Source organism: Lepidochelys olivacea (assembly GCF_965140295.1).
Source record: "Lepidochelys olivacea isolate rLepOli2 genome assembly, chromosome: 8".
Classification (NCBI taxonomy): Eukaryota; Metazoa; Chordata; order Testudines; family Cheloniidae; genus Lepidochelys; species Lepidochelys olivacea.
In genome coordinates, this window is record NC_140418.1 from 78,593,791 (window position 1) to 78,612,472 (window position 18,682).

The window sequence follows — 18,682 nt, forward strand, 5'->3', positions numbered from 1 at the left end:
ACAGATGGAACCCATATCCTTATCTTGGCACCAGAGCACCAAGGCAGCGAGTGTATAAACCGAAAGTTGTTCTTTTCAATAGTGCTGCAAGCACTGGTGGATCACAGGGGACGTTTCACCAACATCAACGTGGGATGGCCGGGAAAGGTGCATGACGCTCGCATTTTCAGGAACTCTGGTCTGTTTCAAAAGCTGCAGGAAGGAACTTTATTCCCAGACCAGAAAATAACCGTTGGGGATGTTGAAATGCCTATAGTTATCCTTGGGGACCCAGCCTACACCTTAATGCCATGGCTCATGAAGCCATACACAGGCAGCCTGGACAGTAGTCAGGAGCTGTTCAACTACAGGCTGAGGAAGTGCAGAATGGTGGTAGAGTGTGTATTTGGATGTTTAAAAGCACGCTGGTGCAGTTTACTGACTCGGTTAGACCTCAGCGAAACCAATATTCCCACGGTTATTACTGCTTGCTGTGCGCTCCACAATATCTGTGAGAGTAAGGGGGAGATGTTTATGGTGGGGTGGGAGGTTGAGGCAAATCACCTGGCCGCTGGTTATGCACAGCCAGACACCAGGGTGGTTAGAAGAGCACAGGAGGGCGCGGTGCGCATCAGAGAAGCTTTAAAAAACAGTTTCATGACTGGCCAGGCTACGGTGTGAAAGTTCTGTTTGTTTCTCCTTGATGAACCCCCCGCCCCTGGTTCACTCTACTTCCCTGTACGCTAACCACCCTCCCCTCCTCCCTTCGATCACTGCTTGCAGAGGCAATAAAGTAATTGTTGCTTCACATTCATGCATTCTTTATTAATTCATCAGACAAATAGGGGAATAAGTGCCAAGGTAGCCCGGGAGGGGTGGTGGAGGAGGGAAGGACAGGGCCACACAGCACTTTAAAATTTAAAACTTTAAAACTTATTGAATGCCAGCCTTCTGTTGCTTGGGCAATCCTCTGGGGTGGAGTGGCTGGTTGGCCGGAGGCCCACCCACCGCGTTCTTGGGCGTCTGGGTGAGGAGGCTGTGGAACTTGGGGAGGAGGGCGGTTGGTTACACAGGGGCTGTAGTGGCAGTCTGTGCTCCAGCTGCCTTTGCTGCAGCTCAACCATATGCTGGAGCATATTAGTTTGATCCTCCAGCAGCCTCAGCATTGAATCCTGCCTCCTCTCATCACGCTGCCACCACCTTTCAGCTTTTAGCCCTCTCTTCAGCTCACCACTTACTCTCTTCAGCCTGCCACCTCTCCTCCCGGTCATTTTGTGCTTTCCTGCACTCTGACATTATTTGCCTCCATGCATTCATCTGTGCTCTGTCAGTGTGGGAGGACAGCATGAGCTCAGAGAACATTTCATCGCGAGTGCGTTTTTTTCGCCTTCTAATCTTCACTAGCCTCTGAGAAGGAGCAGATCCTGTGATCCTTGAAACACATGCAGCTGGTGGAGAAAAAAAAAAAGGGACAGCGGTATTTAAAAAGACACATTTTATAGAACAATGTGTACACTCTTTCACGGTAAACCTTGCTGTTAACATTACATACATAGCACATGTGCTTTCGTTACAAGGTCGCATTTTGCCTCCCCCCACCGCGTGCCTAGCCCCTCCCCATGGCTAACAGTGGGGAACATTTCTGTTCAGCCACAGGCAAACAGCCCAGCAGAAACGGGCACCTCTGAATGTCTCGTTAAGAAAAGCACCCAATTTCAACCAGGTGACCATGAATGATATCACTCTCCTGAGGATAACACAGAGAGATAAAGAACGGATGTTGTTTGAATGCCAGCAAACATACACTGCAATGCTTTGTTCTACAATGATTCCCGAGTACGTGCTACTGGCCTGGTGTGGTAAAGTGTCCGACAGTGGTGGACGGAATAAGGTTGCCCTCCCCAGAAACATTTTGCAAAGGCTTTGGGAGTACATCCAGGAGAGCCGCGAATACCAGGGTAAATTAATCATTAAACATGCTTGCTTTTAAACCATGTATACTATTTTAAAAGGTACACTCACCAGAGGTCCCTTCTCCGTCTGGCGGATCTGGGAGGCAGCCTCGGGTGGGTTCAGGGGGTACTGGCTCCAGGTCCAGGGTGAGAAACAGTTCCTGGCTGTTGGGAAAACTGGTTTCTCCGCTTGTTTGCTGTGAGCTATCTACAACCCCATCATCATCATCTTCTTCGTCCCCAAAACCAGCTTCCGTGTTGCCTCCATCTCCATTGAAGGAGTCAAACAACATGGTTGGGGTAGTGGTGGCTGAACCCCCTAAAATGGCATGCAGCTCATCATAGAAGCGGCATGTTTGGGGCTCTGACCAGGAGCGGCCGTTTGCCTCTCTGGTTTTCTGGTAGGCTTGCCTCAGCTCCTTAAGTTTCACGTGGCACTGCTTCGGGTCCCTGTTATAGCCTCTGTCCTTCATGCCCTGGGAGATTTTGACAAATGTTTTGGTATTTCGAAAACTGGAACGGAGTTCTGATAGCATGGATTCCTCTCCCCATACACTGATCAGATCCTGTACCTTCTATTCGGTCCATGCTGGAGCTCTTTTGCGATTCTGGGACTCCATCATGGTCACCTCTGCTGATGAACTCTACATTGTCACCCCTGCTGATGAGCTCTCCACTCACCTGCAGCTTGCCATGCTGGCCAAACAGGAAATGAAATTCAAAAGTTTGCAGGCCTTTTCCTGTCTTCCTGGCCAGTGCTGAGTTGAGAGTGCTGTCCAGAGCGGTCACAATGGAGCACTCTGGGATAGCTCCTGGAGGCCAATACCCATCTAATTGCGTCCACAGTACCCCAAATTTGACCCAGCAAGGCCGATTTCAGCGCTAATCCCCTTGTCGGAGTGGAGTAAGGAAATCGATTTTAAGAGCCCTTTAAGTCGAAAAAAGGGCTTCATCGTATGGACGGGTGCAGGGTTAAATCGATTTAACACTGCTAAATTCGACCTCAACTCCTAGTGTAGACCAGGCCTAGATGCAAGTGTAGACAAGGACAAATCATGCTCAGCTCCTTTTTAGTTGGCACTTAATCAAAGTGCCTGCAGCACACTTTATTGTCTTACTTGCTGTTCACAGCACCATCTTTCAGAGACCGGTCCTTGCAAGGTACTCAGCACTGACAATATCACCGATGGAGTCTACAGTCTTACCTGTGGCACAGAGTTTAGCATCACAGTGCTCGGCACCAACATCAACACCAGCAGAGTTCCCAGCACTGGGTGGTTTGAGTATCCCATAATGGCCACAATGGGATTCACGGCATTTAGGGATTTAACAGTTCTTCAAGAGCCAGGATTTTCATTTCCCTAATGTTTCTGGACCCACAGGCAATAGCACAGTCTCCGTCGCCATTGCCTTAAATGACGCCAAGACCCTTGACCCTGCCTGTGGATCCAATATATTTCTACTCCCTGACTCTTCATTAAGGTCAGAAGAGATGGATTAGCAATTCACCTTCTCTGCTCTGGCCTCTCTGCCACAGTCCTTGATCTCTTGCAGGCGCACTGGGGACCACTCCAGAAGTGGGTACTGGGACTCTCACCACTCTCAAATCCTCTGGTTTTCACAACCATGGCCATCAGGACCATATCCCACCCGCAGATGGCGATACTGGGGTCCCTGGTCATCTCGTGAAGCTTGCAACTATGTGGATAGTCTTTATGTACTCACAGCATCCACAGCCACAGCCACTCTGGCCATGACACCACCACAGCCCTCCCTGCTTCCAGTGACAGAACCGGAAGAAGAGGCTCCCCCACAGCTTGAGCCATCTCTAGTGGGAACCTTATCATATTCCTCACCAGATGAGGCAGTTGTCCTCACCAGATGAGGCAGTTGTCCTGGCAGTGGGTCCCTAACTTGATGATTTCAAAGGGTTCCAAGGGTTTCAAAGGGTTCCTTTTAAAAACAGTAATGGAGGCACTGCACATATCCATGGAAAAGGCCCAGGAGTCCACATACAAATTGGTTGATGTCCTGCCACCTCCGTCCTCTGGGAAAATAGCCTTACCCATAAGGAGGCCATAATGGACCCTGCCCAAGTGGTATGGCAGACCCCAGCAATGGTGTCCCCCACCTCTTGCAAGGTGAACAGAAAATATCAGGTTCAACACAAGGGTCCTGAGTATTTCTATAGCCACCTAGTCCCATCATCTCCAGCAGTGATGGCAGCTATTAAGAAAGCTAGACAAAACAGAACACCAAAGGAGAAATAGCCAGAAAAGTTAGATTTATTTGGAAGGAAATTCTACTCCTCAGCCAGCTCACAATTCTCTCTTCTGAATTATCAAGCCCTACTGTCAAGATACCATTTTAGTCTCTGTGAGAAAATTGCTGCATTCACCAGTAAAATTCTGGCTGATTCCCGAGAAGAATTTGTGACCTCAATCACAGAGGGGCGGCTGATAGCAAAAATGAGTCTCCAAGCAGCCCTTGATGTGGTTAACATCACTTCTCACACAATGGCAACAGCCATGGTTGTACACAGGTTATCATGGTTACAGGGATCTGGCTTCCCCAAGGCTAAGTCCAGTCCACAATGTAGGATCTTCGGTTTGAAGGGGCTCATGTCTCCCCATTTCAAGGCCTGGCTCCTGGATAGAAGTCTAGCCTCCCATATTCCTGCTCTTCTCCATTCAGGGTTATTTTGGTCAGCAGAGGAGACTCCACCAGACATACTTACTTTGTGAAGTGGACAAGATTCTCTCACTGAGGAGGAAGTCGAAGTCATTCCTATGATTGTGAGTTACCTGCTACAAGTGAAATGATTTAATGTTTCTCTGAGCTCGGGGAGAATTCACCTGGTTGGAGTCTCAGCATATCATCTACCTGTCAGTGGCCAATCTGTCTTCTCTCATCAGATGGTTCTGAGATTCATAAAGGGGTTGAGAAGACACCCATTAAGGTCCCATTTCTTCTTGGGACCTTCACCTAGTACTTCCTGTACTTACGGGGCTTCCATTTAAACCTAAGGCATCACACCCCCTTCTACATCTCTCTGTGAAAGCTTCCTTCTGAGTGGCTACAGTCTTCTTCCCTGATAAAATGACTCTCAGGACTTTATCCAAAAATTTTACCTACGGTGCTCATGGAATTCCATCTAAATCAGTAATCCACCTAATTGTGTTCTTTCCCAGGACTCATGTGACTAAGATGGAAGGGGTCCAACACTCTTTGGCTGTTAAAGAATTTCAGAAGTACTCTGTAACCTAACAGCTGTTTGGCTTCTGGTTATTGGCAGAGTAGATATTCTACTTTTTACATTTCCCTAGGAAGTGTCAAAATATCTGTTCATATTTTGCACACAAGAATTTCATCTGGAAATTACGCATAAACCTCCTAGGTTATCAGTTGTGTTTTAAAAAAAGGATTTTTTTTTTTATTCTGGGAGTAGACATGGGAGGGTGGACTCCTGAATAACTCTTGGTAAACAGAAATTCTGAAGGTTGGAGTATACTGAGTGCAGTTACATTGCTCAGAGTTTGGAAGGAAAAAAAAATTGTCAAGACAATTTAAGAGTTCCAGCCTTGTTCATTTCTTTTAATTCAACTTGGTCCTGTTTGGTGTTGATGAATAGCAATGCTGTTTGTTCCTCTCCATCAAAACAGTAAACCACATTAGAAATTAAAGGACCAATTTCCATTTTATGTAATTAAATGAGGACATTTTACAGATTCTAGATTCCTGTGGTATTACATTACTGGATCCCCTGTAATTTGAATTTGAAGACCAATACCAAGGTACCTATTTAGCATAACAAAAGTAGATAAGTCTCTATATCTTGATGAGCCAATCTGTGCATGCCATTATGTGATAATTTCTTACAGTTCTAAGTCAGGAATCTCACTGAATTTCATCTGTTTCTTCAAATAGTTTCCCCAGTACCAGTCCATAGGATTTAATACTGATGTCTTTACTCAGCAAAACTTCCATTGTTGAAAATGTGAAGATTTATTAAGGGCTTCAAGATGCAGCTCTAAGATTCATTGTATATTTTTGTGGGGTTAGGTTTTCTCAACGCTTGTGTAGATTAGGGATGTAGGTTCTTACTGATAAACTGGTCATAAATATTGTTTAACCACTTTCCTACTGCTACATTAGTAAATCATGCATTAATTTGAAAACTTCTTTAAAACAGTCTTCCAGGACTGTCATAGTATCTATGTTTTCCCTATAGATTGTGTTCAGCAGGAGAAGATGAAAAAGGAGACTTTGTGATACAGAAGAAATTTTTTTTAAAATAAAAATGAAGATATGTGAATATTTGGATGTACCATTATTGTTACTGTATGTATTCCTACTGTGCCCATCACCGTAGTTCCTGGGCACATCACACACCTTGTTGACATCTGGAAATAGCACAGTTTCAAGGATTGGTTTAGCTGAACCAATGCTGGCTTCAGTTTGCTCTTGTCTACACTTACAGCTTAATCATACAGCTTTTAGAATTTCTCTTAGAAGCATTTGTATACACCCAAGTAAATAAATAAATTAGAAGGATTTCTGCACAGAAAATGTAAGAATGCTTCTAAAAGGAATATGGCTCTTCCAGTACCCTTGTTAACACAGCATTTTCTGGGCTGTTTATCACCCAGAAGAAATTGTATTCATGTCAGCAGTTACTATGCATTTATGCATTTGAAAATCTCTTCCCTCCCTCCAATATAGTTAGAGAGATATAAAGAACTACATTTTAAAATTCTTGAATGCCTCTAAATTCAGCAACATTTAGAGGTATGAAAAGGTGAAATAGCAACTATTGTTGCATTGACCTAGTTAGTTTAATTTAGTGAGTAATCATGTGCTTTTTAGATTCTAACCTGAACAATTAAAAAATCTGGGGTGATATAAATAATGTATATTAAATATTCAATTCGAGTGCATTTATCACATATGTATAAAATAATATGTGCCATCTGAGGCATGTCAGTGTTGTTGCACAACTATTCTGGTGAACATTTCTCCATTTTGAAGGGAAACATTAATTTTGATGTTTTAGTATAGATTAGAGTGTACAGAGTCAGGATTGGTACGGAAACTTCTGTTTTGAAAGTTCATTGTAAATCAGGCAGTCACTCTGTCTAATGGGCTTGTTCTTGTGCCCCTCGGCATCCAAGTGCTAAAAGTTTAGAGGTTTCTTTAAAGGTCATAGAACCAACTGGGTCACAAACAGGTTACAGCAATAATTCTCAAACATATGTTTTAGATTTCTGATTTATTTACTCATTTACTTCTGGTTTGTTACAAAAGTGAACATCACAGATTGAGTTCATTTATAGCGTATTAAAAGCAGTTTATGAAAAGTAAACACAGAAAAACCCAAACATCTAAGACTAGAAGTACTATATATTTCATTCTCTTTTGTTATACTATTACACTAGCAGTAATGTGGTTAAGGATGAGATTGCACTTTCATTACCTCTGCTTTAGAATGAATTTGGTAATTTACCTTTAGCGTTGAAATGTAATAGCTTAGTCTCAGCTAATACTGAATAATTTTCAGAAAGATTAATAAAAACCACTCGGTGTATTTTGAGTTACTTATTTGGGGGAATATTTTTCAACTCTTAGGACTTTTTCATAGGTTTCTTTTGTACTTGGGGAAACTAAAAAATGTTCAAAACTTCAATGATGACATGCATTTAGACATAAATAATAACAGGGAGCAGTGCTGTTTCCATCTCTGAAAGAATTTGGTATTGCAAATAAAGCTGTGGATATTTTTAAAAGATGTTGTGAACGTGTAGTAAATTCATTAATACCAGAAAGATGCCTACCAGATACTCTTAATTTTCATTTGTAGATATTTGATTTTCCTACTCACAAATTATCCTATTTATCTTTAGAACCAAATGACCTGTGGTAAGGGTTAAGGGGACCTTTGTCAGAGTCCGGCATATCAAGTTATAGATCCAATAATAGATATTTTATTCAGGGTAGGAGCTGATCAATGCCACCCATTTCCTACAACAATAATCATACTTACTTTTCAGCTGAGCCAAGTTTGCTAAACTTTGAAAAGTAATGGAACAACAAAATCAAATAATATTTTGACAGATGAATAAGTGCATCCTGTGCTGAATAAAGTATCAGTGTCACAGTACTAGCAGCAGTTCCTACTTGAGAACAGATGGCAATACCAGTGTGAAAAAGTCTGATCTTGTTCAATTTTAAAAAGTTAAGTTGGCTTGGGCCTAGTTTGTTCTAAAATGGAATGATCACCTGAGAATTCAGTGAATACCACTAAACATCATTGTCCTGTAGCCACACTGATATGGACTACAGTCTCATCGGATTTCATAAATTAAACTCTGTCTGTCTGCTTATCTAGGTTTCTGCGTCACACCCCCCATCACCTTTATATTTTATCAGTCAGGACTTGTAAATGGCAAAAGAGTCCATGGACAGCATTTGTGTTTATCAGATTGCAGCCAGTTTTTAATCTCCTGCTGAACATGTTCCTGCAGTTCTACTTTAAAGCAGTGAAGAACTCACAAGCTTTGTTTAAAAGACTTGTTGTTCATTTCCTTTGTAAAATGAAGCAGAGTTAAGGTGGCTGTGGGAAATTTATATCGGACTTTCCTGCCCCTTGTGTGACTTTCATATAAAATGTCAAAAAACATCTCTGTATAAAGAGCTCTTGTAAAATAGTATAAACCACTTTTTTGTTGTACAACTACGAATTCATTGTCTAAATCCGTGGTTCTCAACCAGAGATCCGGGGCCCTCTAGGGGGCCGCGATCAAGTTTCAGGGGGTCCGTCAAGCAGGGCTGGCATTAGACACCACAACCTCATTTCCCAAAGGCTGCTGGACAGCTGCTGTGTCATGGTGCCCAGTGCTTAATTTGTAATGAAAGAGGTGCTGGGGCTCAAGCAATTAGGTGCTGGGGTTTAAACAGTTTTTTTACATTCATAACTGATGGAGCAAGGTTCCTTTGTGGATTTCAATGGGATCAAGTCTGGGTCTATAGTTAAATAATAAAACTTGTCAAATGGACAAAAGGGTTCAAGACAAATAAAAGCTATACTGACATCTGTCAAATTGAGTTTAATGAAGCCAAGTTCTTTCAGAACAGCTTACTGGACTTCAAAGTGTTTTGGATTTCATAAAACAAATCCATGTCTTGATTTCTGTGATTCAGGTTTGTTACATTTCTAAAATGAATAGATTCAAAACAAAAAAAATTTTTTTTTTTACTTTGTACAATGGAAACATTCCTATGCTATGAACAGCTTGCCTATCTTCTCCTCCTTAGGGTTTTCCAGGAGATATTGGTGTACCTGGACTAAATGGCCCTGAAGGTCCAAAGGTAAGAACTTACAGAGCCTTATCGCAATGTCATTAATGCACTGAGAGTGAGACAATACTAAGAGAAGAGAAGGTTCTTGGGAAGAAATACAAAAGAAAACCATGGACTGGGGATAGGTGTCACACTGCAGCCTCGTAAATTAGCAAAGAACTGTGAACTGAGCATGACTTGCCTCTCACAGTCAGGAGACAGGTCTTGTCTACATAGGAAATTTGCACCGGTGTAACTTGAATTTGTTTCGATTCCAGTTTAGTTAAACTACTGCAACCCCTGTATGGACACTGTTATTTTGGTTTAAGAGTGACTTTATTTCAATTTAGCTTAAACCTGTCCCCAACTGACTTTTTGCTGAACTGAAACAAGCCATTCTTAAACCAGAATAAGAGTGCCCACACAGGGCTTTGCGCTAGTTTGACTGTATGTGTTTAAATTCACTCATTAGGTTATACTTGTTCAACTTTCCTATGTAGACAAAACTTAACTCTGTTTTAGATAGTGGAGTTACACTAGTGTTTTTCTAACCCTTTAGCCATCTGCTTTTAAAAATATGAGCTTACATATTGTTTCTATGCAAATACTACCTAAATCTCTGTTACCCTTCATTGCTTCAGCCGTTTCCTTAAGTTTTGTCTGCTTGAGTCTCATATGTTCCCTGGGTTGGCCATAATATCCTTTAAACACTGACATCCTAATAAACAGTAAGAATTATACAAAACCAAACACCGTCTTCTTTTATCCCTTCATTCAGATCTCACAGTCACTCCAACTACTGGAAACCTGGTCAACCTCAGACTCTCACTTGCCTCCCACATCTGTCAAATGTGTAAATAGCCTTGATCCATCACCCCAAACATGATAACCTTCTAGGCATGCTGCAAAAGCCATTTATTTTACAGGGCTGGGGGAAAGGTTGAGGTTATGTTTCCAGAGGCAAAGATGACTAGAGAGGAGCTTTTCTTTTGCTCTGATTTGTTGGCTGGCTGAGTTAATTTGTTACCATTTATGCTTGTTTAATATGAATACTGTTGGGTGGTCATTATTATATTTTTGTAAGATTAATGAATTGTCAGGGAACCTAAGATCTTTCCACGAGACATCAGGCCTATGCATTAGTGGACATGAGAGAAGTGGAATTAAATTAGATCTAGAAAATACAGATTCAGTTTAAACATCCAAACTAATGCATCTATAGTGTAAATGAGCTCAAAGCCCTTCTTAGTGATGTGATATATATTATTTCCCTGTATATGCAGTTCAAAGTTAATGTTAATTTGGTCTATTAGTAGTGGATTTATGTTTCAGAGATACAATACTAGTCTATCTCCTTTCATTCAAATCCCAACAGAAATGCTAAGAGATAGCCCGCAGTATTTAAGATTCCAGAGTTCATTTAATATAACAAGAATTCCATAACTATACAAGACTTTGTGGTCTCTCCAGCACATTGGCTCGCAAAGACAAAAAGCTTGGACAGCCAGGTCTAATCAAAGAGAATTGGTGACTAACATTGGAGATGGAGTGTTACCAAAGTGGAATAGCCTTTGCACTGCTCCTAATACCTAGAGAGCAGGGCTACATGAAACTGGAAATGTTTGCCTTTAGGATGCCCAGTGGTCTTGTGTTCACTGCAGTTTTGAAGAGTCTCATTTAGTCTTTATTTTTAGAACACTGTTTTCACCAAGCTGCTCTTTTCCTCATTCTTCTGTTCTGTGCTTCCTCAGAGACAAAATCTGCACAAAGTGCCAGGAAGGTGGCGTAGTCTTTATATTTTAGCTTAAGAGAAACCAACCATCATGATAGAGTGTAAGATATGCAAACATGATATACCTGTCTCTGAAGACCAGTAGAACTTTGGGATGGCCATTTTATCCAAATTACTACAGTAATTAACAAATATGAACTCCTAGAATAATGCACGAAAGATACATTACATAGTTTGGTCCACAGCACATTATTCATCTTGGAAGCAATATCTTAGAAGGTATTGATCTTGATCCAATGTTCATAAAAATGAGGCACTTGCATAATAACTAATAAAAAGAGGAGTGTTTTAGTTTGGGAAGTTCTGAAATATCTTTCTGTTGTTTGTTCATTGTGTCACTCTTGCAAATACTTTTGGCTGCATGTTACAAGAGCCAGAGTAAAAAGTAAGGCAGACCTGCTCACTATATAAATATCATAATGGTTTCTCTAGCAATACATGTTGTACCATGGAAATAGTTGCGAGCTTCCTTCCTCTGCTCATTCATGTTTTGTTTGGGTAGCATACCTCCTATAAATGGCTATTAAGAGTTCTATTAATCCTGTAAGGGAGGGTCGAATGGAAAGTTCTGAACACATGGGAAATACATGATACCCCCATTTGCTGACTCCCTGAATTCTTTCCAGACATTCTGGCACATCTCTAAAGACTACCTTCATTTTCTGTTCATTGCCTGAAACCTCAGAGTGTGGGTATGGAAACTGCAGTTAATTATCAGTTTTAAAGGCCGAGGTGTTCTTTACAAATTTGAGTAAGTACGGTCTAGGAACACACACAGTAACTAAGAAATTTGCTAATATTTGCACCATTGTATGAGTTTAAATGACACTGAAAAGCTTAGCATTTGTTAATTTATTGATATTGCATAGTAAAATAACAGTTCTGTTTTCTAAGGAAATACTTTTCTTCGCCGACTAAAGATCAGTATTATTTATGGAGTAAGTGTCTTGCTGTTGCTTTTGCCAGAGAGATGCTCTCCAGCTGCAGTTCTCCATCGTACTTTATTCCAGATAAAATCAAATGATGGGAACTTTAATAAGACTCGGTATTTTGAGATGGCCCGATACATTTTCTATGAAGTGTTGCTTTGTGTGCTAAGCTGGCAGGCAGCTGCTGGACAAATGTGTGCACCTTCAGTCTAAATTTCATAAATTTAATAACGCTGAGAGTTGGAGCTTTTCCATCCAATATTTCTTCAGAGGCTAATGATCTCTTTCATAAGAGATGATTTTTTGTTCTTGTTGCTTTACCTGATATAAGTAAGCCTGGCTTTCCTCATATAATAATAATATATTTACGTAGACCTTTTTTGTCATAAAGCCGGGTTGAGTGCTTATTCCAGTTACTACCATTATAACTTGGATAACCAAGGTCTCTGAAACACCATTAGTTCCTCAGTCTGAGTAGTGGAGTTTTACAAATGTTGCTGTAAGAGGATGTGATGACTCAGGGTTGGCAATGGGATATGTCCTTCACTTCTAGGACACTGGATATAATCCTGCCAAGGTTTGTAATGGCTGAATATCATTGCTATCTGGCGGCAGTTCTAAATGATTTGATACCCTCAAATCACTTCCCAATCCACAGAACAAATGCCAGGATTACATTTGACGTCTCAGTAGGCATTCTCGACATATTGGCTGAGGGTTGAATCTTTGTAAACTCCCTCTCTAACTGATCAGAATTTGGGTCCATAGGTTTGGCAGTGTAGGAAGATTATATGTGATGCCACTACCAAGGTGTACCTCTTGTGTGGATAAATAGAGGTCTTCAGTCTCCAAAGTTATTTTCTACACTGAAAATTAAGTTGTCAGGACAACACTGAAAATAAAGTTTAGAGACATGACAGGATATCACCCTTGCCAAAGCAGTGCCGAGTCACACACACAGCAAAGCTTAGTTTTATTTCGTTCTGTCTTATGCTACTCACCAAGATTTTGTTACAAATTCAATCATGGCTAGTTGCCTTCAGAGTCAATGCTCGGAAGTGGCTTGCAGCTGGGTAAAAATGTAAAAGTCTAAACTTTGTACAGCTATTTCCGTAATGCTTGTGTTCTGACAGCAATCGTAATCCCACCAAAGAATAAGAAAAGATGGATTTACTGATCTGCTTTGGTAGTGTAAGTGGGATTGTGTTGGACCTCGGGAAATAACTACATAAAATGAGGAGTTTGGTGGAGAGAAGAATAGTTTTAATATGTCAGTTTTCATTATCACCAAATATTACCCTAAATATTACCCAAAACCTGGATTTACAGGGGATTTCTCAGTTCCTCTTTAAGTAACCCATCAAATTCAAACTAATGTTGTGTAACAAAAATAAACTGTTCTCTTGCGAACATCAGTTACTTTTATCCTCCTCCTCCTTCAAAAAGTAAATGAAAATAGTCTGAATCTTAGAAATGTCGATGTAGTTAAACTTCGTTAGATACTATAGCGTTACAGCAGATGTTAGAATTAGGGCAGATTTTCTCCTGGCTTTCTAAGGGAAATGAACAATAGCAGATAATGATGTCTCCTTCCTCAGCTTTCAGCCTCTCATTCACTGCATGATTGTAAGAGGAAAGAAACCAGACAAACAGGCTTATTGATAGATATAAAATCTCATTTTGGTTGTCTTGTTATTTAGGGACTTCTAGGTGACCGAGGGCCTCCGGGGGCCCCAGGCCCGAAAGGAATTGAGGTAGGATGGAAACACAGTCCAGTCAACAAGTTACATTTTTAAAAAATCTGACCCAATTTTTTTGTATAAGAAAACGTTGCTTCAGGATGGACAGTATTGCCATGCAGGATTTCAAGTTTCCATTTTGGGAGATTTTTAGATATTTTACAGTATTGTGCATTCATTATAAGATTTATTTCAACAGCTCTGTAGAGTGTCTAAGGAGTGTGGGTCCAGAATGTTGCATGTGGAATCCAGAATTAAACAGTGGCAGGTTTTTTTAAATAATAATATTGAATAAGAATATTGGGTGAAAACCTAGCCCCATTGAATTCAATGGCAGAACTCCCTTTGACATCAGTGGGGCCAGGATTGCATCCTATAAACTTTTTAATCAAGGATTCTTAATTCATTAGCATAAAATATATATGTATTAAATCCAACTCCATGTGCTGTTCTGCAGGGCTGCTCTGAGGTGGGACAATTTGCCCCAGACCCTGGGCCCCGCAGTTTTCAGGGGCCCCCACGAGAGTTTTCAGTGGCAGCGGAGGGGGTTCGTTCTGCTCCATGTCTTCGGCGAAATACTCCGAAGACCCAGAGCAGAAGGACCCCCGCCACCGAAGACTCCAGGCCCCCTGAATCCTCTGGGCGGCCCTGCTGTTCTGTGCTGTTGAGATAGCTGGTAAATATAGGTTTTAAAAATGCATTAAATCAGGTAATGAGTCTGATGGTAGAGCTCTAGAGCTTTATGTAGCTGATTTAATGATGAGTTATCATGAGTGCTTTTAAATGATAAATGACTAATGGTGACAAAAAACTATCAGTTTAATCAGAAGCCATGTAAAATGCAGACCATATTTCCTCCATTCAGACTGCTGTGTTCTCCTCCATGTTGAGCATCTCTGCCTCCAAGAGCTGGAGAAATACTTTCATATTAAGTGGAGTCACCGAACCATCAAATAATCACAGTATGACATCATGTCTTGACATTATAATACAGAATCTTGATTTAACATCATAATGTAATGCGGCAACCTCAAAAGCCTACCATTACAATACATGGTCATGTATGGTTATTTTGAGGCTCTTGGTAACACTATAATGTCTCCTCTTTCTTCTCCTGTACTCCTGGCAGCTGGGATGAAAAGAAGACGTCAGTCTGTTTTTGACTCCACACTCATTCCCATCTGCTTGGAGAGGCAAGAGAACTGTTCTGCTTGCTCAGGAATCAAACCATAACTATGTGTTTACCATGTCTGTACTAGACTCCATGAGAGACAAATGCATATCTATGCCAAATTAGACCCTCAGATACATCTGTGAAACCCCATTGTCTTCTCAGTACAGCTGGTCAAAAATTGTGAAAATGTTTGAGCAGCTCTGTTTGTGGGCTTTTCTTAAGCAGATTGTGTTTGATGGTTTTGTAAAACATGGATTTCTGACAGATCGTGGCTGAGATGAGGTCAGTTTTAGACCCTTTCCTGTATAGTGCAAACCTAAATCCTAACAGTAAAGATATCTACCTATGTCCATTCACTATGCAAATTTAAGCTTTTAATATAAGTGAATATAGTTCTTTTCAGGTTTTAAAACTAAATACAGTATCAAAAAAGTTATTCCAAGTCCTGATTGTTTTTTCAGGGAGAAGAAGGACCAGTTGGACTTGTTGGAGGAGTTGGACCAAGAGTAAGTATGAGTAACATTACTACTACAAACACAAATTACTATAGTTAACAAAAAGTACTGTTTAAAGGATGAATCTACTCTGAAAAATGACTGTGTAAAAATGGGTCTCCTTCCTGTGTGTATTCTGAGTCAGATCTGTTCACTTTAGTGTCAAAAAAGTTTTTATTGGTTGCATTACTCCTATTAGCCCCACAGAGTCAACACAGCTGATAAAGAAAGCTGGATTATGTCCCTCATTATCAGAATTGTTTACTAAATTCTAGGCACTTGCATCTGTCCAACCCTAGTGAAGACAATGGCGTTTCACAGGTGTATCTGAAGGTCTAATTTGGCTTACAGAACCTTTATTACTGGCAATGATGCATGAGAAGAAAAGAACACAACTCAGTTCTCAGATCTCAGTGTGCATTTGCAGGGCTGGCTATTAGAGAAATCATCTTTTAATTGTAAACTAATCACATTTGATATGGAGTCACTGACAGCAATAAAGATGGAACTGCACAATGCCAGTTTTACAGTCTCTTTATAGACTTTATACAATCACACTTTGAGTCTCTTATTTATTTTTTAGCTGTTAAAATCCATTAGGCTCTAAACTCATTTACACAAGAAATAATTAAACTTGAAAATATAAGTGCTGGATAATAATTTACAATAGAGTGCAGGGTAACGTAGCAGAACTTTGTCTAAAGCAAATTAAACAAATCAACTCAAAGCACAGGTCTCAATGGAAAGGAAGGATGGTCTTGTAGTTAAGCCACTGGACTGAGTCTCAAGTGATCTGCTTTCATTTTCTGGTTGTGCCATAGATTTCCAGTGTGATCTTAATCTCTCTGTGCCTCAGTTACTTATCTGTAAAATGAGTATAATACTACTTCCCTTCTCCCGTCCTTTGCCTTTCTTGCCTATTTATTGAGCTGGTCAGAAATTAGAATACCAGTCAACCTGGGACATTCAGATATTTCAACATTTATTTTCATCCTGAATTGAGCTGAAAATTCAAAATATCAAAAAAAATTCACAGAACAAAAATTTGGGAAAAATTTTGTTTAGTAAATGTTGAAATGTTTTGTTGAGGCAGGGTTTGATATTGAATTGCATCTGCCTGAGCTGCTGCAGTGCTTCATGAGAATTGTAGTTTGCATACTTCATACTCACATTCTCTCTTATGGAGTGAGCTCCGGGAACTGACTACAGCTTCCATGATGCACTGTGGCATTTCAGACAAAGGAGAGACTGCAATGCATCATAGGAGATGCATTCCAGCCATGGGAGTATGAGGCACTGCAGAAGCTCTGTGGGGTTGCCAGCCCTCCAAGATTAACCTGGAGTCTCCAAGATGATGAAACCTCCAGGAATACATCCAACCAAAACTGGCAACCCTAAAGCTCTGTCAGCCACAGAGAAATGTCGAACTGACCCAAAAGGAAATATTTTGATTTGGTTCAAGAAACTGAAATTTTTGATTTAGGCCAACTTGACCCGGAATGAAGTATTTTGTTTTAATTTTCCTGATAGAAAATTGAAAAATCAGAAGCTCTAATGACTAGAGCTGCAGATTTGTCACAACAGCTTTTATCAAAAACCACAGAGCAGTCATGGTTAATTTAGTTAAAGGCATGAATTTAGAGGAAAGTGGTGTGTAAAGGAATTTACACACCATTTTTCCAGAAAAGTGATTATTTGTACTAAACATATAGTGACTGAGCCGTGATTTTTTATTTAAAAAAAAAAGTTGTAACAAATGGAATCGAACTATACCTCTCTAAAATCATAGGACAGAGTCATCCTCCTCCTCCTCTTGCCACTGAGAGGGCACAGGCTACCTCCAGCAGCATCCTCCACCCCTTCACCGCAACCCTAATCCCAGCCTGGTGAGGAGGGGAGGCCCCAGCAGGGTGGAGGCAAGGCTGGAGATAGAGTGTGTCCCACACTCACCCCACAGTGGCAGCTGCTGTCTGGAGGGGCTGGGCCTGGCTCCCCACGCTAGGCATTGCAACCTGGTATGTGGGGTAACGGCAACACTCAGGTATGGCCAACAGGCCAGAGTGCTAGTACGAGTCCCCTCATTCAAATTTGAAAAGTCACAGACAAACAGAAAAGTCACATTACCTGTAACATTTTCCTCACCATGACAAACATGTAACCCTACTAATGATTCACTAATTCAGGGGTGGCCAACCTGAGCCTAAGAAGGAGCCAGAATTTACCTATGTACATTGCCACAGAGCCACAGTAATGTGTCAATAGACCCCCAGCTCCCACCATCCGCTCCCAGTGTCTCCCACCCACCAACAGCCCCGCCAGTCGACTCCTCCCCCTCCCTCCCTGCGCCTCCCGATCAGCTGTTTCATGGCATGCAGGAGACTCTGGGGGAGAAGGGGGAGGAGTGAGGGCATGGCAGGCTCAGGGAAGGGCGCGGGAAGGGGTGGAGGGGGCAGGGCCTGTGGCAGAGCCAGGGGTTGAGCAGTGAGCACCCCCCGGCACATTGGAAAGTTGGCACCTGTAGCTCCAGCCCCAGAGTCAGTGACTATCCAAGGAGCCGCATATTAACTTCTGAAGAGCCGCATGGGGCTCTGGAGCCACAAGTTGGCCACCCCTGTTCTAATTTCTCTACAATGACAAACAATTTTGAGAGAAGAATGCATGGACAATATATGCTTCATGAACACTGAAGATTTCAACCCCGTGGCTCACCTCAGATATTTTGGAGCAGATGGCTAGCCCACATTCCTTGCCAAGACAAAAGAGCAAGAGAATCAGGGATTTTGGGTGCGTAGGAGGTCAGGATTCTCTCTGTGTGTTTCAACTGCCAGCTTTTCCCCTTGCTTCAGGGACCCAGCTACTGTGGCCTGGATACTTCTGTTTCCTCTGCCTGAGGCTGTCTCAGGACCTCTTGCCAGCTTACTTCTTCCTATTCCTACCCCTGGATCCCTTCTCCTTCCCCACACTTCCCCCACTCCTGCCTACCCTTGCCTCTGCACCTCTTCTCATAAAATGGGTTGGGGGAGATTGGATGGTTACATGGGAGTGAGGATGGGCCTCGATCAAATGTACCCCAAATATGGTTGAACAAGCCTGGATGCTTGTTCAGATCCAAATCAACAAGCTATTTACATGTCTTGCTTTTCACAGTGTTTGGTTCCAAGTTTCATGAACAGAGTTTTCAAAACACATTATGAAAGCTAATTTTATTAGAGAATTTACCATACTAAAGAAACAAAGGGATTACAGTTATGATCCTCCTCCCATTGATGTCAATGGCCAAACTCAGAA

At 41.5% G+C, this 18,682-nt stretch overlaps 1 protein-coding gene across 2 annotated transcripts in view; it reads left to right on the plus strand.

The window, feature by feature from the left end:
* The window catches only part of COL24A1 (collagen type XXIV alpha 1 chain), a 242,558-nt gene that overhangs the window by 106,895 nt on the left and 116,981 nt on the right, over positions 1–18,682 (plus strand). For both annotated transcript variants that reach the window (XR_014712726.1, XM_084637175.1), the window contains exons 20-22: positions 9,243–9,296; positions 13,688–13,741; positions 15,362–15,406. Coding sequence is in view for 1 of the 2 variants with exons in the window: in XM_084637175.1 (XP_084493301.1) it covers positions 9,243–9,296; positions 13,688–13,741; positions 15,362–15,406 (153 nt within the window). In the remaining variant the exon portion in view is untranslated. The remainder of the gene's footprint in view (positions 1–9,242; positions 9,297–13,687; positions 13,742–15,361; positions 15,407–18,682) is intronic.